The 25,938-nt window shown below is 45.8% G+C and overlaps 1 protein-coding gene across 3 annotated transcripts in view; it reads right to left on the bottom strand.

Moving 5' to 3' along the window:
* epha4b (eph receptor A4b) overlaps positions 1-25,938 on the bottom strand; it is a 72,110-nt gene that overhangs the window by 11,843 nt on the left and 34,329 nt on the right. For all 3 annotated transcript variants that reach the window (XM_037457827.2, XM_037457826.2, XM_037457825.2), the window contains exons 7-13: positions 23,510-23,845; positions 22,759-22,871; positions 22,060-22,222; positions 20,477-20,585; positions 9,826-9,893; positions 9,065-9,190; positions 8,758-8,943 (exon numbers count right to left, since the gene is read on the bottom strand). In XM_037457827.2, coding sequence (XP_037313724.1) covers positions 8,758-8,943; positions 9,065-9,190; positions 9,826-9,893; positions 20,477-20,585; positions 22,060-22,222; positions 22,759-22,871; positions 23,510-23,845 — 1,101 coding nt within the window. The remainder of the gene's footprint in view (positions 1-8,757; positions 8,944-9,064; positions 9,191-9,825; positions 9,894-20,476; positions 20,586-22,059; positions 22,223-22,758; positions 22,872-23,509; positions 23,846-25,938) is intronic.

The following is a 25,938-nucleotide window of genomic DNA, read 5'->3' on the forward strand; positions in this document are numbered from 1 at the left end:
CAGCAATACATCACCTTAAATGAATTCACTATCTCACTGCAGCAAACACACACACACACACACACACACACAAACAGAGTCGCCTGGTCTCTGGTGGTGGTGTCTTTTCTGACAGTAACATTAGTCTCAGGGATAAAAGTGAAAGAGAATTGGATTTTCTTCTGCTGGGGGTGAAGACCGCTGGTCACATATATCTCCACACGGGGCCTGTGCTGTGTGTGGTGTGTCACTCTGTCTGTGTGTGTGTGTGCGCTAGTGCACGCGCGCGTATGTGACAGAGCTGGTTTCAGGGCACGGCAAGTGGATGAAGGGGGGGGTTGACCATCTGATTTTAGCTGTGATCAGGAGGGCGGAGGACATAAGTGTGTGTGTGTGTGTGTCACAGAGCCACCCTCTGTTCTCTGTGACCCCTGGTTACCCCTTCTCACCTGACGTCAGCAGACATGGGGCGGCCATCTTGACTTCAAATAAAAGATTGACAGGGTTGTTTCTCAGTGCTTTATTCCTGTGCTGTTGCATTGTGGGTAGTGGGAGAAACCAAGTGTGGTGGCAAAGGAGGGGGTAAATTGTGTGGGGTTAGTGAGGTTTGCTCCATAATCATTGTTAGAATTATTGGTGGATGTGTACGGTGTTATGATAAGAGCTGTTAACAGAGGGAAATGGGGTAGGCAATCTAGTAAGACCGGGTCTGCACAAGTATCCCATGTTAATGGTCATTATTATCCCCATGTGATTAGGGCCCTAGAATTGGTGGGACCCAGGTGTATAAATGTCTCACCTAGTGGAGTAATCGGGAGTTGGTGGGACTGGTTCCAGAAGGTGTCTGTGGTAGATGGGGTTAGGAAAGAGGGTGGATCGGCTTTGATGGAGGAAAAATACATTTTGGAAAAAGGCATACTCTATCAGGTGAAAGGTGCGGTTGAAGCATTGGCAGTGCCGGAAGCAATGCGCCATACCGTGATTACTTTAGGCCACTCGGTGCCTTGGGCAGGACATTTGGGCAAGGCCAAGACGTTAGCAAGGGTTGGAAGTCGGTTCAGTTGGCCCAAAATATATACGGATATAACAGAGTTTGTTCATACTTGTACAGAGTGTCAGATGACATCGGGAAGGAGAGTGGCCCCGGCACATTTGTTACCATTGCCGGTCATTGACACACCCTTTAGTCGCCTGGGAATGGATATAGTAGGGCCCCTGGAGAAAAGTAAGAATGGGAATCGGTATATTTTAGTAATCTGTGATTATGCCACCAAATACCCAGAAGCCTTTCCCCTTAGAACCATCAAAGCTAGACAAGTAGCTAACTGTCTGGTACAGCTGTTCTCCAGAGTGGGAATTCCTCGTGAAATCTTAACAGATCAGGGTACGAACTTTATGTCGGTGCTGTTAAAACAGGTGTACCAGCTGTTGGGAATAAGGGCAATTAGGACCACCCCTTACCACCCCCAGACGGACGGTTTGGTTGAACGATTCAACCAAACTCTCAAAAGCATGCTGCGCAAGTTCGTTTCCAAGTCAGGGTCCGACTGGGACCAATGGTTACCGTATCTGTTGTTTGCTTATCGAGAGGTGCCGCAAGCTTCCACGGGTTTCTCCCCATTTGAACTATTATATGGCCGGCAGGTGAGAGGACCTTTGGACCTGCTTAAAGAGCGGTGGGAGGGACCCAAAGATGGAAAGTGCAGTGTGGTCCACTACGTGGTCCAAATGAGGGCGCGGCTGGAAGAGATGACATCACTGGCCCAGGAACACCTCAACAAAGCCCAGCAAACCCAAAAGGTTTGGTACGATAAAAGGGCAAAGGAGAGATCGTTGGAGCCTGGCCAAAAAGTGCTGCTGCTGCTACCCACCACAGAGAACAAGTTGCTAGCTAAATGGCATGGACCCTATGAGGTGCTGCGGAGAACGGGTAGAGTGACCTACGCAATCTCCATGCCAGAGCGGGGTAAGAAAACTCAAAACTTCCATATTAATTTGTTGAAAGAGTTCCACCCCAGGAAGGAGACCGGGGCCGTACAACTGTTTGTTCGAGTGGTCGGTGAGGAAGAAGAACCAACAGAGCAGTACTTCCCCACCAGCTCCACCCCACAAACTGTTGATATATCCCATCTAGAGCCACCTCAAAGAAGCCAGATAAAGCAACTGCTGGATCCCAGGCTGTTTCAGGAGAAACCGGGGTGTACTAACTTGGTGCTACATGATGTAATCCTTAGGGAGATAACTCCCGCCCGCCAGAAGAGTTATCGGATCCCTGAACGCCTGGTGCCAGTGCTGAAGGATGAACTGGATATTATGCTCTCCATGGGGGTGATCGAACCATCCCTTAGTGAGTGGTGTAGCCCCATTGTTCTAGTCCCCAAAAAGGATGGTACCCTTAGATTTTGCATTGACTTCAGACATCTGAACAGCGTGTCTAAGGTAGACCCTTATCCAATGCCAAGAATCGATGAATTAGTGGAAAGACTGGGCAGAGCCAAATATCTATCCACCATAGACTTATGCAAGGGGTACTGGCAGGTCCCTTTAACTGCCAGAGCCAAGGAACTGACAGCGTTTAGAACCCCATTTGGGCTATTTCAATTCAGGGTTATGCCATTTGGACTGCAGGGGGCACCAGCGACTTTCCAACGTTTGATGGACCAGATCCTGCAGGGCACCAGGGAGTTTGCGGCCGCATATCTGGACGATGTGGTCATCTTCAGTGAGACCTGGGAAGAACACTGTCAACATTTGCGGCAAGTCTTGGGAAGAATTAAGGCAGCCGGTCTTACCATCAACCCAAAGAAGGGTACAATTGCCAAGAGAGAGATCAGCTACTTGGGATTTGTGATTGGAGGAGGAGTCATTCGGCCGCAGCAGGAGAAGATAGAGGCCATTCGAAGTTACCAACCTCCGACAACTAAGAAACAGGTGAGATCTTTTCTGGGCTTGTTGGGATGGTATCGGAGGTTTATACCTAATTTTTCTGGCAGGGCCTCTGTGCTTACAGATCTCACAAAAGCCACCGCGCCCAACAAGGTGGTCTGGACGGAGCAGGGTGAGCGAGCTTTCCAGGACTTACGAGAGGCAGTATGTGGAGATTCCGTTTTGCTTAGCCCAGATTTCCAGAGGCCATTCATTCTGCAGACGGATGCCTCTGGAGTCGGACTGGGGGCGGTGTTACTACAGGAAGTGGACGGAGACCGCAGACCGGTGGCATTCCTGAGTCGTAAACTCTTCCCTCGGGAAACCCGTTATTCGACAGTGGAACAGGAGTGCTTGGCCATCAAATGGGCCACGGATTCACTACGGTACTACCTGTTGGGAAGACCCTTTGTGTTAGAAACCGACCATCGGGCTCTACAGTGGTTGGACCGCATGAAAGACTCTAATGCCCGGATAACAAGATGGTCTCTCTCTCTCCAGCCCTACCAGTTTACTGTGCAATACTGCCCGGGAGCCAGGAACAAGGTGGCTGATTTTTTGTCGCGGATCCCAGAGGAGGAAAATAACTAAAATGGGTTGGTGACCCCAGCTCGTGGAGGGGTGGAGCGTTGACACTTGGGACGACAGTGGTCGTCTGCAGAAGGAGGAAGAAGTGTCACAGAGCCACCCTCTGTTCTCTGTGACCCCTGGTTACCCCTTCTCACCTGACGTCAGCAGACATGGGGCGGCCATCTTGACTTCAAATAAAAGATTGACAGGGTTGTTTCTCAGTGCTTTATTCCTGTGCTGTTGCATTGTGGGTAGTGGGAGAAACCAAGTGTGGTGGCAAAGGAGGGGGTAAATTGTGTGGGGTTAGTGAGGTTTGCTCCATAATCATTGTTAGAATTATTGGTGGATGTGTACGGTGTTATGATAAGAGCTGTTAACAGAGGGAAATGGGGTAGGCAATCTAGTAAGACCGGGTCTGCACAAGTATCCCATGTTAATGGTCATTATTATCCCCATGTGATTAGGGCCCTAGAATTGGTGGGACCCAGGTGTATAAATGTCTCACCTAGTGGAGTAATCGGGAGTTGGTGGGCTACGCCTGGTGGGAGCGGTTGCACCTGTGAGCACCTGCACGTTACGGCTTGGGAAGGATGTGAATAAAAAAACTTTATTGGCATACAACGTCCTCTGTCTACTATTGTGGAGAAACTCGGGATGTCCTTTTGACAGTGTGTGTGTGTGTTTGACACAGCTACAGATAAAACTGTTGATGGGATATATCCCGACTGAAAGGAGGTCTGACTTCACAGCCTTCTGTCCACCAAGGGAGGGGTGTGTGTGTGTGTGTGTGTGTTCTCGCACAGGTGCGTTTCCGAGTGTGTGGTTGGTTGGGTCTAAGACCCTCTGAGCCCATATAGGTTACCAGTAAAGGAGGATATTACTTTCGGGGACACAGTGTTATATGCGGTTTAAGAGAGAAGCCCGACGAAAGCCATTCATCCTCTTGTGTCGGCTTAGAGGTCCGTGTTAGCTTAGCACGTAATTTACACTCACACACACACACACACACATAAATAAAGACAAACACTGCTAACAGACCTGCCATACAGAATTAGCCCTGCAATTGTGAAAGATAACAGAGGTTACCAATAAAACAGACCACACACACTCCAGCTAAGCATTAGCTCATTCGGTCCCTTTTTGTTAAGTGCCGGCACAAACAGACGCACACACTCGATGACAAAATGAACCCCTTCCTGTTCTTTCAGCAACTTCTTCACATGCCATCCTCCTTTCAAACACACACACACAGGCAGGACAGAGCCTCTTCAACTCTACTCGGAACATTTTTCAGCGCTCTGCAATTTCCTCCTGAAAGCACATAATTAACTAATCACATTCATATTCATTCAAACGTACAGCCTTCCTTCACCTTTAGAAATAACAAAGCCGTTTCTGGAGGAAAGTGTGTTTACGTGTGTACCGAGTATCGATGCCCTGCCAGGGGAAGTGTGTTATTGAAAGATCCACGATGAGTCTCCATTAAGTGAAAGAAGACAGTGTGGTCTCTGCTTTCCTCAGGGTAGAGCATGGATTATTTAGGCCTCACTTGTGTGCATGTGTGTCATTTGTGAATTGGTGGGTGTGTGTGTGTGTGTGCGCGCGCGCATCAAAGTGATGGAGTCTACGCAGTAAATCTAGCAAATGACATTATGAGCGACGTGTGTTGGTGTGCAGACGAAAGTGATACAGTGTGTATACATCTGGACAATCACATTATCAGTGGCTATCTGTGTTTGCGCTGGTGGGGCCGCATTACCGCCTTATTGAATGAGACGGCCCAAGGTACAAACGAGAAAATGAAATAACTGCTGTATTGATTAATGTTAAGGCTCCGAACTAAGTGATACGATGCTTTTAACACAGGACAGATCTCTGTTCTGGGAAGCGCCATGAGAGGTTGCAGGGTCGAGGAGAAACAGGACGACAGAAACTCAATAACCTTATCTGCACCCCTCTCCTCACCTCTCTCACCCCCTCTTCACTTTCTCATCTCCTCTCATTTCCTCACATTTGAGTCCTCGCAATCTCTCCTCTCGTCTACTCCCCCCCCCCCCCTTTTACCCGCTCACATCTCTTCCCACATCTTCCCCCCTTTGGCCTCATTTGTTTTCAAGCCCCATCTCCTCCTTTCCTCGCTCTGGCGTCCTATCTCCTCTCCGTCCCCTGACTTCTCCCATCCGTCCCGCGCCCGTTGTCTCCCTTTCTCTACTTTCCCCCAGCCCGTTTCTCCTCTTCATCATTTGTCCCCACAGTCCAATCTCCAGATCTGCATACGTATTCAAAACATGAATAACCTCAAACGCTCTGTCAGGGAAGATTGAAACACGAATTATTCTCGCACAAAGACACACAGTTAAAACTAATCACCAGTTTCTTCAAACAAGAAGACGGATGGAGAAGACGGTTTTGAAAGCACCTTTGCAGTTCTGAGTGTGTGTGTGTGTGTGTGGGGACAATGGGGAGGGAGGGGAGGCGATGTGGGCAGATGAGATGGAGCTCGGTAATTGAGGGTTTTCCAAATGAGCCGATTGTTGCAGCGATTGTAAAACACATAAAGGATAGATGGATAAAATGAGGGACAGGGAGATGAGGGGAAGATAAGGGAATGGAGGCCGGGGGGGGAGGCGTGCTGCGCTTTCCTGATGTGTCGAGAGACAGATAGAGAAAAGAATGACCTTTTTTTCCTCCATTTCCGCGTGTGCCGCTGTAATTAGCATGACAATAGCAACAATCAGGTGACAGACAGCAGAGTAGGTTATTAAAGTGGCACATGGCAAAGGCTGAGGGCTTATGAGGTTTAGGCAGAAAAAAAAAAACACACACACTTCAGACAGTCGCTACAAGCGCAAACACAATGCAAAATAAAAAAGAACCACACTGTAGCCTTTATTCACAAACCTCCGTGATTACTACTACTAGCAGTACTTCTATAATGCTGTTACTTCAGATTATCATTATTAATAGCCATCATTCAAAAGTGCTCCATCTGAGGAATGTGCTTATTCGCTCCCTTGCCTCGAGTCAGATGATGATGAGCTCATGTCTGGCCGTTAAATACGAAGCTACAGCCAGTAGCTGATTGGCTTAATCTTATCACAAAGACAGAAGCATAGCTCAAGGTCTCTGCATGTCACACTTTGTTTGTTTAATGCGCACACACTATAACCTTGGACACAGCCAGGTGAGCTGTCTCCCCCTTAACTTAAACCTTTATGCAAGTGCCGGGGCTGCAGCTTCATACTGAGCAGATGGATACGACAGGGATATTCTCATGCGAAACAACCCTCATCGGAACAGAACGCAAATTAGCACATTTTATTTCAGAGATCATTTAACATATTTCTTGTCTGATGCGGCCATTTGTACTACTGTACCACGGCTACACTTCCTCTAAAGCATGACTGTGACAACTAGTCCTACTTCGACAAAAAGTACTCCTATAACTGCCGATCCTGCCACACCTACACAAAAAACAATCCAACACACCTGAGCCCGGAGCAGTCGGGGTCAGCCCACCTGATCAGGCTGAGGGCGGGGTGAAGGAACCAGCTGGTGCTGGGGAACAAGGGCTGAAGGAATTATTGACCGACTCACCCCCCTCGCTCTCACATACGCAACCTGGGCTGTGACCTGTGAAATGACTGCCTCGCTGGTCGGATTTGTTTCCCGAGGAGCTCTATCAGCTTCTCGATGTGCCGTGAAGACGAGTGGGACGAGTCGCAAAAAGAAAGAGAAGTAGACGTGGGCGGACGCTCGTTAGATTCACGCCCAGAACAAACAACCAGCACAAACAACCAGCACAAACAACCAGCACAAACAACCAGCACAAACAACCAGCACAAACACGTTGTTCGGTTCATAGAGAACAGCAGGGCAAAAAGTACCTGATTACGTTAAAGTTCAATCATTCCACCGTCAGCAGAACATTTCAAGGATTTGGAGTCGGTCTTGAATTTATTCTGGTATGTTTAATCAGAATGGCTGGTGCCATTGAAAAAGAAGGTGCCATGATGTCTTCCTGCCAGAATAGGCCGTCAGAAACAGCACAATTGATTCAGGTTGTTGCTGCAGTTCTCTTTCAAACGGCCTCAATCAACTGTGCAAAGGTGCAAAGGTCAGAGTTGACGTAGAGAGAAAGAGAGAGAATAAGAAATGCGGTTCTGCTGAATATTCATGAGTCCAAAATCACATCCAATTAACTTTATAGATTATTAATATTCATGATAAAAGCCTATGCATATGCATTTGCTCTTTTATTGTTGGCCTAAGTGCCACTGAGCACCGGTGTGTGTGATGGATTCAAGATCTTTGTGTGTGTGAGACAGAGGGGGTTGAGGGGAGGGGGGGGTAGACTAGCGGGGGGGGGGGGGGGGGGGGCGGGGGAGCGGAGGTTTATTTGTCTGACTAAGTCTCTTTTCCTATTGCTTGTCTGTTGATCTCTACGAAACGTCTGCCTCAAAAGGTGTCAGCCCAGAGGGGGGATCTGTAAGTACTGTGTTCTGGTGCAGTTCTAACGACATACTCCCCGTTTAGTTGCTATTTCTTTACACATTGCTCAGTGTGCTGCCATTAGAACCAGCGAGCAATACGGATATCACTGATTACAGACGCTATCTGTCAATCAGGACGGCGTAATCAATAGAAATCATGATGTCTGCGTTGGTGATCCATCATTTTTTGACATAAATATCATATAATCAGTTCAAGGTAACATCTGCTATTGCTGTTTCATGGCAGTTCATTCTCTGCAGTAAAGGGGATTGCACCATCGGCCTAAAGCACAGAGAAAGTTCTGCGTGTGGCTGTAGGTCCAAAGCTGAGGGAAATTAACCTGATGTCATATGTACACTGCTTGGTGTTGACATATTCCGGGTTTGAGCGCGGGAGACCAAAAAGAGACAGGAGAGAAAGTGGGAAGCGCTTGAGTGAAGAGATTAGAGGGAAGCTAACTGGGTGGTATGAGACGAGAGCGAGATGGACAGACTGATGGGGAACGAGGCCAGGCGAAAACAAATCGCATATCTTGCTGAAACAGGCCTACATCTGTCTTACACACACACAAACAAACTCGCTCTAATTGCACAACACAATCACGTGACACAGACGAGTGGCTGCATGAGAGGCCGACCGCTGCCGTTCCCATGCACACTGCCGTGTGTCATCAAAGTGTTGCCACGGCAATGGAGTGTTTAATCCGGTCCACCATCAGCTCTGGGAGAGACAAAGTCACCGACTGCAGAGAACGGAATGTGTGGTGACTGAACCAAACGTGTCACTCACATTTTGTCACGACACCCTCCAGCCTGATGATGTTTGGGTGGTCAAACTGTCCCATGATGGAGGCCTCAGACAGGAAGTCCTTCCTCTGTTTGTCAGAGTATCCCGCCTTCAGACTCTTGATGGCCACGTAGATCTCCGTCTTTCCCTGAACGCGCAGCCGACCACTGCAAACCTCCCCAAACTCTCCTACACACACACACACGCACGCACACAACAGACAATAGTATTCAGGTTAAAACGTTACTTTTATTACGTTTTTATTTTTTGTTACATAAAGTAGTCAACTTGTGTTTTGCCGCCAACTCACCAGCTCCAATGACTCTCTCTATGCGGATGTTGGAAGCGTCGATCTCTTTAGCAAAGTCTCTGACAGCCTGGTTGGGGTCCTCGTAGGTGTGAGGATGGATGTAGACCCTGCTGCCTGGCAGCTTGACTGCGTGAGCGTGAAAAAGAAAAGAAAGAAAACCTAAATGTGCTGAGAACTTTCTCGTTGAGTGCATAGTCATAGTTTATTTATCCCTCTGGGAAATGGGTTCCTTAAGGAATTTCTGCGCAGCAGTCTGAATGCACGGTACAATGGATGCTTAAATGTGGGTACATCGTTTGAGTGACATTGGAAATTATGACATAATTAAACACGTAACTACTCAGCCAGCAATGGTGTTAAAATGACTCATTACTTTTAACAGGAGCCCATAAGGAGCTAACCTTTGCCAGCAGACCTGTACGCAACAGTGTTAAACCCTGTGTTTTAGTTAGCTGAGAATCTGCACTAATTGTATTAACGGTACCTGTACCTGTGGTTGGCCAAACAAATTACGAGTTTTGTATGTGAATAATCAACAATTGGCCAAAAGAGCTTTTCCTCCTGGAGGTGATTTGATCCATTGTGGGATGGTTTGAAGTTCGCTTGCATAAGCACAAACTTTATAAAATAAATCATTGAGTTTATTTTGATTGAACAAAGCAATATGCATTTGTATACAACATTTTTTCTTGTTATATTTATCACATGATTAGACACGGCAACATGCACATTTATGATATTAAATAAACTTGTGTCTTTACCTCGGCCATGTTGGAACTGCAGCTTCTCTTCATCAGGGTCCTGCTTGGCTTTGATGTATCCACAGTGCCTGCAAGAGAAATGCACAGCTGGTTTATGATCCCGTATATTCTGTACACCTATATGCGGATACCTAAATAGCTGCACACCCATGGAAGCCCTTGAGTGTTTATGTGCAATTCCACACGGGTGTTCACGATGAAATATTTCTAGGAAGCGCGCTAGAACCGCCCCACGAAGCAAGTACCGGTGAACTAGATATCCACTCCTCTGAGACCAGCCAGGAGGAAACTAATTGTTCCTCTTTTTCTCTGCGTTTACCTGCCGATTCTAACCTGAGGTTGAGGGATTGTGTGATTGTGTGTGTGTGTGTGTGTGTGGCATGTCCATATGGAGACAGATCTATATGCATAATGCACACTACTCTTTTACCCATCACCCAAACAGAAATACACACCTCTATGCACTTTAACCCCACCCCGCTCAAACCAGCCAGCCCCGGTGTGCATGCAGCTGCCCTGCTGGGGGCGGGGGGCTGGGGGGGGGGGGGCAGTCCAACGATCAAGACAAAGTATTGACAAAATTGATCAACTCAATCCCACCGTCCAGCTGTGGGGAAGTGTTTAACTTACTCTTGTTACAGACCTCAATGGGGAGAGGGGTTGGGGGCTGATGGGGGGGGGGGGGGGGCGCTGCTTATTTGCGCGCGTTTGTGGCAAGTGAATTGGTGTATGGAACAAAAAGCAGTACGATACGCAACATCTCCTCTCCTTTTTCCTTTCCTTCTTGTCCAGTCATTGTTAACAGTTAAGCAGGTAGCAGCAACCAGTCAGTACGTCTGTGTATTATGGGCATGAATTGATTTGGGCTCGGGGCCAGGAGTGACTGGAAATCAGAGGAGAGAGGGAGGCTAAAACATATTACAAAGATTTAACGAAGAAAAAGGGGGGGGGGGTGAAGAGAAGTAAATGAATAAAGAGATAAAAAGCAGGCGGAATTGAAATCACGCAGCAGCAGGAATGGAGAAACGTGGAGTCTCACTAGGCTCAGCAAATCTCACTCATTTGGTGCTTAATCCTTCTGTTGATTTAACACAGCTGAATGCATGGTGTAACCCAGACATCAATAGGCTCTCGTGGGAATACCCACGCTCATGCACACACATCAGGGTAGAGACTGGTTGCTGGTATTTGGGGGATAAAGTGGAGGGGGCTTAACGTTCTCCGGGCCCCACCTGGTTATCAGCTGGGCTCAAGCCAGTCAAACACCGAGGGACCGCCATTACCCCCCTGACGCACACTCACACACACACACACAGTGCCTGGGGGCATGTGCATTGAGCATATGGGGAACGGGGGACATGGGTCACACCTCTGATCCAACTGTGATAATCCTGTGAGGGCCAATGCCCCCCCCCCCCCTCCCCACACACACACACACACACGTTAAGTTGTGCAAGACACTTCCCCATCAGTGCTGGATGTGAATCAGTGTGCGTGTGTCTCCACGGGTGCGTGGCTGCATATGTGAGTGTTTGTGTCTGATGGGAAATGAACACATTTCCATAGTAATTACAGAGCGACTCGTTTCTCCTCTTCAGTTAGATGTGTCATGAATCATTAGTGCTGCAGTCTCAAACGTGCCACAAGACATGACATGGCTGCGGCTTCTGTTGCCCCCCCCCCCCCCCCCCATCCCCCCCTAACAGCTGTGACGCTGGGTGTGTTTCAAATAGATATTTTATTTAACATCTACAATTTAATGCAATCAACCAATAATTAATGAATCCATAAGAGTCGAGGCGTGGACTGAGTAGGATAATGTGGAAGCGATTTCTTGGTGTCACAGGTCTTTTTTTTATTTTTTGACACTTCACATTTGCTGGTGGTAACATGCAGTACAATAACAACATAACAGATATGACTGTTAATTGAGTGAATTCCATAAACATTCCCAGCATCTCACTTTTCCTTTTCAACAGCCATATCTTTGGGAGATCCACTAAGGTTTGAAGTTTGGACATCAGGCAATGCTAAACCCCTGAGTGGCTTGGGCTTAAGACACTTGAGTGCAGCTGACCTCGGTCTCTTCTGTTCTTCTCAGGCCTCCACATGCTACTGTCCTGACAGACATCGTGATCGCTTCATGTTCCTCTATAAGTTTATTTCTGCTTAAAAACACCCTCTCTGTGCACTAGCGTGTTTCTGCCAAAATGTTGTTGTGAGCCAAGTTAGTTGTGAGCATATTTTGGTTTTGTCCAAATGGCAGAAAGCCTTTTCAAGGAGCTAGTTCACTACTATTCGTTTTGGATGCTGCAGGTTTTCAATATGAGCGTTTGGACCAGACTTAACTTGGGTAAGATAATCCTCCTCGCACCGCCACCAACTGCTTCTTCATACTGCAGTTTGAAGTTTGCACCATGTGTCACCGTGGGAGGAGACATGGACCCTTTTAAGCCTGTTTTAATTTCACTATACTCTGCTGTTCCAAACAGCTGTGTATTTATGCAGGTTTCAGGTACACACACACATGGGCCAATTGCAAAAAACAACAACACACAGACGCCTTAATGGAGTGCGCTATCACATCCAGGCTCTCACCTTCCTCTTTGCCTCTCTCTGTTCCACTTCAGTGAGGACAACAGGCTATCCCTGTCCTCAGAAGCCGCACGCTCCACATTTGCATATCAATTTACTTTTTAATATAATACTCTGTCACTCGAGACCCATTTGTCATTCCGCTAGCAAGCTTCCACCTTCATAGAACATCATCCATATATTATTGTAGCCATTGCCCCTCCCCCGTTTTCCTCTCCCTGGCAGTCCTTTATCTCTCTAGTTTACATTCTTCCTTAATTTTTCCTCTAAGAAAAAATATATATATTTCCGTTTCCAAATACACACACGTCCTCTTTTTCCTCCCTTTACTCCGTCCATCCATACCATTTATTCCCCCCACATCAGCGGGGTATGTTCCCTGCTCTTTTTCTTTGTGCTTTTTTTTATTAATAGAAAAAAGGGGGAAAGTGGGACCTGCAAAAAGAAACAAAGGGAGAGGTGGAGAGGGAGATGGAAAAAGAGAGTGCTGACAGGGAGGGAACGCACAATGGGGGTCCAAGCCTGCATACCAACTAACAAGCAATCAGATGGAGGGGGGGGGGGGCTATATAGGAATAGAAACTTGAAGGTTATGTGAAAGAAGTGGACAGAAACAGGGGCAGGGCAGCGTTGTGTGCTGCACCATCAGAGCCTGAAGATGAAAAGGTAGATATACTGTATATATATATATATATAGTATACATATTTTGAGAGGACAGAGCGCTGCATTGAGTTGGAATAGGTAAAACAAAGTCAACAACAAGAAGGTGTCAAATCCTAACAATGAGGGCTCTGGATACATGCGCAGGAGAGAAGATAAATTGAAGTAAGGTGGGATGGAGACCTTTTTTAGGAGGATTAGGAGCAACACTCCAGCCCCCCCCCCCCCCCCCTCCCATGTGAAGATGAAGTATAAGAGAGGTTAAGGGGTCGTACACATGTTGTGTTTTTGCACCCTAAGTGATGTTTTGTTTTGCAATGTAGATGCACTGAGGGCGCGAACAAAAGCGAGAGCTGCTGCTGTGACCACGGATCAAAAATAGTTCAAGTTTGGGAATGCATGCGATAAGGAACAACTGGATGCAATCTTTTTCTTCTTTTCTTCCTTAAATATCAGTTCACGGTACATTTATGGAGGAAAGGTTCTCTATCAGGGCAGGCCATATCTTTATAAGCCAGGGCAATCCTTTTCTGCCAGAAGAAGCCACAACATCTTGTTGAAAGGTTAGGCAAACTGAGGCAGAGGAAACCAGCAGTGAGACTACTGTGAGGGATTTGTCTCTGTTTAGTTGGGTTCACTGCTCACTCCTTCTCAGTGGCATCGCAACATGCAGGGTTTACATGCATTTTATGCCTCTAGATTTTATAAACATTTAAGATGATTATACAAAGTGCAACAAAGCTGCACCCTGTTTTCTGATATGGTCACTTTATGCTAAGTGACCATTTATTGGTCAATTCAGCCTCAAGTTGAATTCCTGCTTCGGTTCCCACTCCTTTAAACTATGCCATAAAGAGGGCAAGATAACATCTCTGGCACTGAGCTGCACTGATTTGTGTTTCTTTTAATAATCAAAAACAGCACTCTTATGCTGTTAATTTAGTTTACTGGGGCAACTAAAGCCTGAAAGAGCACTGTGGAATTAAGAGATAACCTCTCACTGATTAATAGGGTGGTAATTACAACACACAAATGGTAAGGCACTGCTACTGTATTCTCTGATATTTAAATCTGTAACAGTCTGCCGGTCACAATAGTTTCCTTTTGAAAAGTGTCTGCTGAGCCCGCAGAGTCTATTCATCTGAAAAATACTCAAATCTATGAAGGTGAGAGGGTGTGAAGCAGAGTAATTGAGAAAAAAATAAAAATGACAAGACAGACAAAGATGGCTGCAAAGAGGAGATCAAATAAGGGAGGTATTTTGCAGGACATTGTTCATTAAAGGCAGGAAGGGGTCTAAGACAAGAAGTCAATGTGGATGTTTTAATAACCTTAAAACAAAGTTGGACAAAAGAAGACATTAATGTCCCGGTGACAAGAGTGATACAAGAGAAAGAGGCAGATTGTCTTTATGGGAGTAAAGAACCTTTGACTAATTTTAACCTGAGATGTGAGGAGAGCTAATAAAGTGTGTGGATTTCTTTGCCCTCCGTGGCGTTTTTCTTTTCATGACTAACCACATTTTATAGGATTATAGGCCGGGGGAAGAGATTGATACACTCCGAGACTAGGAGGAGTCAGACAGGATCATTTATAAAGAAAGATACTATGCTCCCTTTCCTTTCCTCTTCTCTCCTCTCCTCTTCCATTTCCTGTCTTTCCACATCATTTTCCCACTGCTAATCAGAATGACTAGAAAAATGAAATCAGTAAATCATTAGTCACCCCTCCGCCGTGACAATGAAATGACACATCTTTCCTCCTTTCTTCACTCTGCGCACAAACACGCACTCCAATTCCCACACACACACACACACACACAGCCTGGGTATCCACATCAATCACTACTCATCATAGAAGTGATTCCATTTAATATCAAGCTAATAAATAAAAACAAATTACTGGGAATGAAATTGATGGATTAAATTAACTCTTGTTGTTGTTTCACAGCAATATCAAGCCTCAGCCTCCAACCAGAAAAACAAAGCACGTCCACGGCGAAATATGATCGTGGATCATTAATTAGAATGTTAAAAAAAAGACAACAAGCGCACTAATAGTCCAGTGGTGTAATGTTCAGTAACATAAGTGGCCCTCTCCCCCTCTCTCCATCTTGGACATGTCTGGCACCGGCTCAGCACTCTGACCACAGTGTAAAAAGATTTACTCAGCTCCGGCTAATTATTAGGAAGGGGAAATGATTAGCTGGAGAGTTATGAGCAATAAATATGTCCATGTTTCATTAACAACCTGTTTGGAAACATTTCATTTCGCTCCTGCTCATTAAAGAGAGTGGTAAGAGAAGGAAAGGAAAGAAGGGAAAAGGAAAGGTGGGGGAGAAGCAGCGGCGTCTGGAGCGGGTCTTTTGTAATTGGTGTGATGCGGGCAAATTTATAGCAACCTGCTCTAAAGGTCAAATGAGAGAAACGAAAAGAGTGAGAGACGAAGCATGTCATCTGTTTCATTAGGGGAAGTATATCTATTTGCATAGAGATCAGTGGGAAACTAATTCACCTAATGATGTTACTACACAGACACAAATTGATTAGGTCACAGTTATAAAGGAGTGTGTGTGTATGTAAATACAACTAATTAATATAAATGCACCATATATTTTAAGAACCCAAACCTAACACAATTTAGAATTTGCAGGATGTTTATATGACATTTGATCCCACTGCAACATCTGCTCATTTGCATACTGCCTGTGTGAAATAGTTTTGCACAAGCGGCAGCTAGCTGCCACCACTGCAATGTTTGTAAGCTGCTTTGCAGACAAAGCCGTATTGAGTTACACCCCTAAAGCTGAGCAGCATTAATTGAAAGTACTCCAGGCAACACATAGGAATCTTTCTAATGATATTACACATTGCACACAACACCTCCTCGTACTGGCTCGTTTTGTCTCGGATAAAAAATCGTTATTAGTGCCATTATCAAGGTACAAGACCAACACCACCCACAGGGAAGGCAACGCTTCGCTGATTACTGCCTCCACCCAATCCACTGGTTGGATAATATGTGCCTAGTGCTGTGCCATTGTTCTTGTTCCTTTTTTTTTTTCCTCCAGGAGATTATGCATCGGGTCTTGTGTGCATGCTCGAGTGTGCGTGTGCATCACTGTCTGCAACAGTCCACGGCCAAACTCGATGCTCCCAATCGCCGATATGCTGCCCGTCTTGGTTACAGTGATTCCCCCTTTTTAAAAACACGATTTATCTGGGAAAATATTTCATTCACCGTGTAATCCAGTTTATTATTTTCATTGACTGCTAACGCCTCACTGCTCTTGAGTGAAATAGAGTGTCCTTAGCTTAAATTTATCTGTGTGCAGTGACAAGATGTACAAGACACATCCTTTGCTTCTGCTGCTAAAAACTAAGCAGTCTTAGCATTTCTCTGGCAAATACTGTCGTCCAGCGTACATCTCTTTTGATCTCTCCATATAACGGCTACACTACATCCTCGTTATATACGACCGGTGTGGCTAGAGACAACTGAATCATTTTCTCCTAAATGCCCCATAGTGACGGATCAAACATGTGTTTAACAGAAGATTAATGGGAATTTTGACGTGAAAACACATTAAATATATGGCATACGGCTTTGTTCAATAGAATGAAGATAAATATATTAATTCAATTATATTACATTGACTTGATGGTAATAAACACCTTAGGGTGCTGTCAAGAGAAAGCAGTTGTTGCAGATAAATCTTTGAACTCGTGAGATTTTTTTGCGTAGTTCTTTTTTTTAATTCTTTGCCACTTTCAGGCTAAAAATCCCTCACTTGTAATCTTTGGGATTTCGAATCCCCACTCTTCACATCTCCTTTGAAATCCAAAAGACCCCCCCCCACACACACACACACACACATGAAATTGTGATGTTTCACACTCAATTAGTGCTCAGTTTCTCCCAAGTCTGTCTTGCTACCGCTTGACTCTGCTCACTCAACAACATGTTTACCTTCACGCACGCTTCCTCTTGTTTTTCCCCTCTTTCCGGTCCTCTTTCGTGTCATTAAGTTAAGAATAACCCTAGGCTGCTACAGCAGATGCTGCCGAGGTAAAAGATCCCAGGCGGAAACCAAGCATGTCAAAAGAACAGACGATTGTGTTTAAGAGGAAGCGCTGTTAACAGTCAGTCACGTTATAATGACATCTCATTCCCCTGCCTTTCACTCTTTATTATTCAAAACATCCTCTCACAAAAGTTTGTTTTTCATCATTAAAAATAATCTAGGCATCTGGAAAAAAAAAAATCTTATTGGATGAAAAATGAACTTATCTGCAAGATGGCAATCAACAGATCTCAAAGATTACCTTTGTTGAAAAAATAAATCTGGCTTTTTGGTAAATAACTGTTCATCTTTCACACTAATCCAATTAATCCTTTATTATAATTTTATGCTTTTTCAGACAGATTGCAGCTCTTGCCTCCCTGCTGAACGGCAGATGCTGTCAGTCAGTGTCTCAAAGGCAGACTTTGAGACTCAGATAAGACTGCTTAAAAGAAAAGCACAACAAAAAACCCCAAGGACCCCACATATGGAACAACTTTACACTTTTTCACCAAAACTGCGCATTGAACACAGAAAAACCCAGTAGAATTTGGCGTTCTACCAAAGCCTGCAGCTATTGAGAAAAGGAGACTGTTGAGAGGCTGGAGAATGATTTGACTGCAGACAAAACAAGAGGCGCACATGTGGATGCCGGAGGCCCAAGTTGTAAAATGTTTAACAAGGAGTGAGAGAAAGCGAGGACCGAAGGGGAGAAACATGTGGAGGGAAAGGCAGTGTGCGGAGTGCAGGTCGCTTCCCATCGCCTGCACCTGCCAAAGGACCCTCAGGAGGACCAAGGCCACCAGCGTCACACACTCGGGCGCATGCCCAACAGAGCAATAATGCCCCGCACGCAGCAATAACTGGTGTGATTTGTCAGCGGCGTGTTGCGTCTGAGGAGCTTTCGACATTTCTTTGCGTTTTCCCTCCTGCGGTAACAATAGCATAACAGCACTTTATTAAACGAGAACAGGGCAGAACAGAATGGCCTGCAAATCAGCTCGTTTATGAGGCGTAGCCGTGTAGCACCCTGCCTGGGAAGGCTGCAAGGAGTGTGAGTCTGTGTGTGTGTGTGGGGGGGGGAAGAAAGACTGTACGGGCGTTCATTGCAATGTTATAGTTCAGTGAGGAAAGCCTTCTTTAAAATGTGGTCAGGATTGTGAAAAAAATAGGTGAAGAACAAAAAGCTCCGGAGCCCTTATCCAGTCTAATGAGTATTGGGGAAATGATTTAAACAGCTGACATTTAGGGAGGGGGGAGACAAAGGTCTGGTGGGGAATCATTTCAACCCTGGCTGACTGCGTCCATTTCAATTCCGATTTAATCATCGTCCAAATTGAACCAGTCTCAGCGAATGCATCAGATTCTCTATACATGAGAATCTGATGCATTCGCTGAGACTGAGAGGGTTTCACCCAAATGTTATTTTCAAGAATGGAGCAGGAAATGAAAGCCAAAGAGCCAAAGATGAAGCAAAAGGAAAAGAAAAGCAGGGAGAAGACCGAGGAGAAGAGGGCAGTGTGAGCAGTTCCTCAAAAAGATGAAGTATGACACTCCCATTGCATCCAACAGTGCAATCGACCACCCAACATCTCTCCCTACCCTTCCTCCTCCTCCTCCTCCTCCTCCTTTCCAGTTGTTGCCGCCAGCTCTTCCCCCCCCCCTCCATCAATCTCCATTTCTCGCCATCTCTCCCACACCTCCTCCTCTTCCTCTGTCTCCCTCTCGCTTGTTCACACCATTTCGAAAACGTAACTCTCCAGTGGCACGATCACACTTGGGATGTAGCCTCCCCCACCAGCCTCCCAAACGCACCCCCCCCCCTCCCCCCCTCCTTGGTACAGTATGTCATTCCCGGTGCACATCTAATACGCTCTTGTTTCTTCTTGCACTTGTGTGTCTCCCCTTTGACTCGCCTCTGTCCACTCCCCCCCCGTCGTCTCTTCTGCTCCCGTCTCTAGTGATGCAGCTTTGATCCTCGCCTCGTTCCCCGGGCTACAAGCGCACTCCACCTAACACACACACACCTTTTGACAGATGTACAGAGGTGCTTTAATGGAAAGCGGTCATCAACACTGCTCCCTCCAGATTGTCCTCGTCTCCGAATAGAAGAGAGACGGATAGAGACGGAGTGCGGGGGGGGGACGAGCAAGACGCCTGAACTACATGGCAGTGCATCGACCCTGCAAGTGGAACCTCGTTAACACCTCCCCAGCCTGTGAAAGCGGATTAGTTGACTGCGAGTGCGTTGGTGTTGTGGCGCGCGCGTGTGTGTGTGTGTGTCGACGGCACGCTGCGTTTAACAGGATGTTTTTTATTTTTACACGCGCAACCTCGTAATTTTCCTCTGATTAAAAGGGATGTTGCTGTGTTGCTCCCGCGCACGTGTGCATGTGTGAGAGTCTCTGCTGATTACATCCCTCCTAGTCAATAGTGAATAGAGCACTCAGCCTGATAAGCAATCACCTGAATCAATACTAATGTTTTTACTGTGTGTATTAGTGTGCGCATGTTTGCGTGTTTGTGCGCGTATTTTCCATAACGTGAAGCTAATCTGGGCGGCGCTCGGAGAGGATAAACATTTAGTTACAGGCCCGGTAAATCACAGATGCTGTCATCCCTTTCTCTCCTCCGCTGACGTTGTCCTTTTCCTCTTTGTGCAGAGAGCCCTCTGCCAACCGCACTCCTTTAACCTGCCTCGCCTCTCGCAGATCTGCGTTCTCTTATTTTTCAACTCTTGTGTGTAAAATGCAAAGCTCATCTGCAAAGGCCCTGTGCATATTGTCCTGGCAGCACTAACTTTGACGTTCAAATTCTTCTTTGTCGGTCACTTCATCATTTTCAACTGATGAGATTACAGCTGTCAGTGGTGTAACCTGACACCACCTTCTGAGGGGTTTTCAGAAGCGGAATCAAATTGAGGAATAAGCAAAGTCAAAACCAACAATTTGTTAATAGTCTGTCTAGCAGAGCTTTCAACTTCCTGTGTGATCCAAATAATTATCCAAGAACAAATGGCCATCGGTAACCAGTGAAATGGGGAGCATCTTCAGCAGCAGGAGCGTCGGTATGAGACGACAACAGAATGTGTCAGCCGGCACAAAGTAGTGTCTTTTAAGTGGTTACGTAAAAGAGGAATAATATGTATCATTAGTTAACAGAATATTTGATTGTATTGTCTACATGGTAACTGTTGATAATAATAAAAAGAGTTTTAACATCTTCAATAACACCCATGTTTGGGGCCACTCTTTTTTTTATTAACTCTTGCAGTTTATACGCGTGTGGAGGACCCAAGTGTGTCTCTTTGTGTATTTATTTGTTTACCCTACCTTCCGCTGACAATGAAGCAAGTCACCAGGAAGATGAGGAGAACAATTCCTCCAGCGATGGACACAGCCAGAATGGTGGACTGGTTAGGGTCCCCGATGGCAAAGACGTCTAAACAGGACACAAAGGGAGCACAGTGGATTAATAAGCAAAAGCATAACGGAGGATGGATAGATGCTGGAAGGACAGCAAGGTGAGTTTGGCCGGGGAAAAGAGAGAGAGGGAGTGAAATACGACAGCATTAGAAAGGAAGGTAAAGACAGAGGTTGAAAAAGAGCCCAAGGAATGTGGATGGAATGGTAAGTAAGGTCCTTGATGAAAAGCTCTCTGCATCGCCTGTGAGGGCATGAGATGTGAAAGCCATTCCCATCCCTGTCCAAATGGATATGTTAACATTGCACATAACCAGGCTACAGCGGAGAACTTTCTACAGCGATGCATCGATTTCTGCGCCGCACCGATCGAGCCATTACTCACAACAAATGCCCCATTTGTCTGGCTTAGCTAAGCATGAGCAGAGACTCTATGTGTGTATGTATATTTGTATTTATGGATGAGAGTGTGCAAGTGTGCATGTGTGTGTTTGTGTGTGTTGAATGCCCCTTTGCAGCCACAAATAAGCCTTGCTCTCCTATTACATTACAGACATACACAGCCTTCTTCAACAATCAATTTAATTGATCTGATTAGATAACCTGTGTATGATTGTTGTACTTCACAGCTGTGGACTTGACTATGAAGCTTCTGTACGAAGTCTAGAAAAGGCTTTATTGCAGGGAGTAAACTTTTTTAAGATCACGTTGCTAATATTTGATGCATGACTTTGGATTACTGTTATTGGTTATTGATTAAAAAGCTAATGTGTGGTGGTTGTGCGCTACAGTGAAGTACACATGGACTGATTCATCCCTCTCTGCCTGCTAGTCCCCGAATCAATGTTCACTTTCAAGAGGCCTCCGAAGCACATAATGAAGCGATAATGAAAGTGGATGGAGGAAAGGACAATGTGACAGAAGGATTGAAAACATCACAACAGACAGAGACATACTATTATCTCTGTTGTAACGTTTTATAAACTATACTATTATCTTTGTTGAACCGTCATACTATAGGTGGGGAATAAAAGCAGTCGGAAATGTTTCATTAGTTATGATTCACACCCTTTTAGATTTTCTTTCTGTCATTGGTATGAATCGTATCCTCACAAACTTGTCAAATATTCATTTTCCTTCATTGTGAAGTCTCCTTTTCATTCATTCTTTCAGTTCATTCGAGGATGCTTTCAATCCACTGGTTCGACAAGTAGATGACAACCTACTGCAGTTTCTCCATCCGACAACTCAACAGAACAAGCTATTTGGATGGAAATTGAGCTATTTTATATCCATCAGTTGGATTCAACCCTGTTCAACGTTTACCTCCAACTATGTAGTAGTACCATTTTCCTTTCACTGCCTGTTCCTCATTTTCAGCTGAGAACCACACTGACATTAAATCAAAAAGCCAATTACATTTTTAAAGGAAAAATTGATTATTTTTGTGATACAATATTTACTGAAACAATATTTACTGAAACTTCCTTTACCTTCGTGGCTGGTTTCCAATTCAATCTCTCCACCGTAGGTCCCGTAGCCCCCATCGGTTCGAGCCCTGACCCGGAACACGTAGGTGGTGCCTGGCTTCAGCCCTTCCACTGTCATCATGTTGGAGCGAGTCTTCAACACTGTGTAGTTCTGCTCCCGCTGATTCTGAAGCAGGAGGAAGAAGATAAAAAAGGGTGTAGTTTAATATCAAAAACTACTTTGTTGTCCTACGTGTGTGACTACCTGTGTGTGTGTGTGTGTGTGTGTGTGTCTATGTAGAAGAATGAGTAGAAGTGTGTCAGTAAGCTGGTTCCCTGCAGAGCTGATACTCAACCTAATGGAAGACCCTCTACAACAAGAATTAACACAATTTTACTGCTAATGCCTGGTAACACACACACACACACACACACACAGGCTTAATTTCATCACCTTGGCCTTGTCTTACGAGGTTCGTTCGACAGATGTGTGGTTAATTGGCTTGGTGTGCGCAGTAGGGGAGACGGAGGGCTAGAGATGTTTGTGGTGAGCGAGTCATTACAGACAGGCCCTGAGGCTAAACCCATAACCTAGAAGCCTTCATCTTCACCTTGTGTGTATAACACGGACCTTCTGTTACAAATCTGACAAAACAAGTAAACTGATCTTTGTGTGAGAAACCGGTAGAGTGCCCCATTTAAAAATAAGCGCATCCCTTTCACCTTCTCATAGTAGATGACCTCATACTCCACTATCGCCCCGTCTGGTCTCTCTGGACCCTGCCAGGCCAAGGTCACGCTGTCCTTGCTCCGCCTCTCCTTCAACACAACGCTCACTGGAGAAACAAAGCACAGGAGGGGAAAGCATGAACAACAAAGAGAGTAAAGTTCAGCAAGATGAGGGGAATGAAGAGTGAGCGAAGAGTGTGGGGGAGGAGTGAGATTTCAGATGGATACCTACTGTGCTATAACGAGAATCTCCATATTTGAATGGCTTGTGATGTCATTTTGCTAATTAGAGCGAGCTTACAAGCTGTTTTATACATGTGTGATTACAGCATTCTCCAATGTGTGTATGTGGGACCTGCGTGTGTGAACTGCTGGTGTTATTGACCACACACCCAGCCTCTCCACGTTGGGGGGGCATGTGTTGTTACACATTCGGGTCACATAGTACGAGGCCGATTAGTCACCACCACCCTGTCATACACACTTCTCTTTACCAATTTCCCATAGTCCCACACTGTGAAAGATGTATTACATATGTGAAGGCAGAGCTGCACAGGTGTTATTTTGGGGCTTCAGAGTGAAGGCGCACAGCAGTCATGTTACCGCAATTTCAATCTGATCAGCCACTACCACCTTTAAACATTTATCTAAAGAGCTGTCTTTAAGGTGCGCTGGTGTTCTGACAGTCGTACTTCAATTTGGGCATTTCATTTACATTGCAACCATTCCGCCTGAATCCCCTCACCCGTCTGTGATGTCGTCACGTTGATGACCACAGTGCCCTTCGGTGACGGACTTAAGTCAGACACGCCATTCTGGCTCTCCACGGTGAAGCTGTAGTTTGAGTCCGGCTGCAGGTCGGTGACAAGCACCGTAGCCGAAGACAGGCCGAACTGCCTGGGAACAAAATGGATGCTGCTGCCACACGGGGCGCACTTCCTGCTGTCCCCGGAGCACTTCTTGCAGTGGAGGCTGTAGGTGATGTCCCCCCTGCCTCCCGTGTCCCTGGGTGGGGACCACTCCAAGGTGATGCAGGTTTCGTTCGCTGTGGAGATGGGGTTCTCCGGAGCAGACGGAGAACCTGAGGGAGAATGAAGACGCAGGTTTACTATATTTTTGGTTGTATAACATTATTTACAGTTTATTTACAGTTTAGATTCAGTAGAATAGTGATTGTGGTACCCAGCATGCACTGGGAGAGCTGCATGGTTCGACCTGAGTGAGTTGCAGTCAATGCATTTATCACCCTTCATCAGTGCCAGGGTCATGAGACAGCTACGTACATCCTCCAAACGTGCATTGTCTTCATGTATATCATATGACATATTGCAGTTTCTATTAAGAACAGAATTACCATTGATTAAATACAAAATAAATTGAATGTCCCCCAGCCAGAGGGTGGACATCAAGCACTCCGATAATGAATATCTATAGAATGTACAGTGATTGAGAGGCCTTGGGTGACTTAAATGAAAACGTATGAGAACATATTACACTTCCGAAGTTTGAATTCATCTTTAAAGAGAATTCACAATGTTAAATACTTGGTGCTCGACCGCAGGGAGGGGTTTAACCATCTGAGGTTCACTGAAACTCACTCAGGCTGCTCCGCAGATAATCAATAGAGAGTGGACATGATCTATATACAGTGCCTGGAATTATTTTCTCATGAGTCAGGTGCATTTTATGATTTAGATCATTTAGTTTTACTCAGAACGTCAGCAAAAATGTGCGGATTATTGGCAAGATCCAAAAAGTGTGTCTCAAAATAAACCCGAGAGGAGGACTGCACATGTTTCTAGTCTTTATTTGGTCTGGTAGGAGCTACATAAGCGTTTGTGTTGGACAGTGGATACTTCTACGCTGCTCATACACCAACAGGCTCCGTAAATTGTACCCAACTCTGCATTGTTGCTTCAGGTACCCACCATGTGTCCTCCTCGCTGTGTAGGAACGCAGCATCATAGTGACGCAGATACAGAGGGTGCTCACCAAAGTCAGCGTCCAAGTTGTACCTCCTTGTTTAATAACCAAGTGAATTTGCCTTCTCTGCGCTTACAGGCAGGAAGAACATTCGAGCGAACCACGAACGTCCGACCCGTCGTCAAGGTGAGCCTTTGCGGTGGCATTCTCGTTGTGTAGGAACCAGTCGGGTGGAACCCCGCTGATTTGTCAGTAGACGGCCGTTTGGCCTGACATCTCATCAGGTCCTCGGCGAGCAGCGAGACCCAGGGGGCCAGGCCGAGCCCGGGACCTTCCTGATTAGTCTTCTCAGTGGAGAGCCTCTCAGAAATGACGGATAGGGAGGAGAGCTAGGTGGGGGATGGAGACCATGCTAGGGATAATTGAGGCTGATGGTCTTGAATCTCTTGAAATTGTGAGCTGACTGAGTCAGATTTTTTTTTTTCTTTTCTCCATCTCCCCTCATTCACAGCCCACACTTAACCATCGACTCACCTACTGATAAACCTTTTATGACATTTAAATTTAAAGGCCTCTGAAAGTCCACTATCCCTCCTGCTGTTCTATTCTGAGCCCGTGTCTTGAGCGTCATCCGTCATGTCGCTGCTTGACAAATTCTTTCATCACCTTTTCTCCTTATTTTCTCATTGTGCCCCTCTCCACCCACTTCACAGCCGGGCATGCATCAGAGTGTGCCTGCACGTATTTCTACAAACTGTCACATTTCCAGCTGATAACACCAACCGTCACACATCTCACCTGCTACAACGATTAATGAGTGTAATCTACCGTAACCTGATAATGGGTTTGTGTGTGTGTGTGTGTGTATGTGTGTGCTTCTCCATATTTATTTATTTCAGCCCCAGCATGTCTCTGTCCCTAACTACGCCAACATCACTCTGTCGAGCTTAATCCATCCCTCTCTGTCTCTACTCTTCTTCCACTTCACTTCTCGTTCTTTCTATTCTCCTCCGTCAGTGTTCATCAGGATTTGGTCCAATCCAGTCCAATGTGTGTGCGTGTGTGTGTGTGTGTGCGGGTGCATAGGTAGCTCTAGTATTGTGTTAAACAATAGCACCCGAGTAGGAAGAAAATGCACGAAGGGATTATACATTGCAAAATAGTTAAATGACATCTAAGCCAACAATGGCAAATTCCTTTCCTGACATGAAAATATATACAACCAAAAGCAAATATTTCACGACAGGTAAA

Source organism: Pungitius pungitius, chromosome 15, assembly GCF_949316345.1.
Source record: "Pungitius pungitius chromosome 15, fPunPun2.1, whole genome shotgun sequence".
In the NCBI taxonomy this organism is placed as follows: Eukaryota; Metazoa; Chordata; class Actinopteri; order Perciformes; family Gasterosteidae; genus Pungitius; species Pungitius pungitius.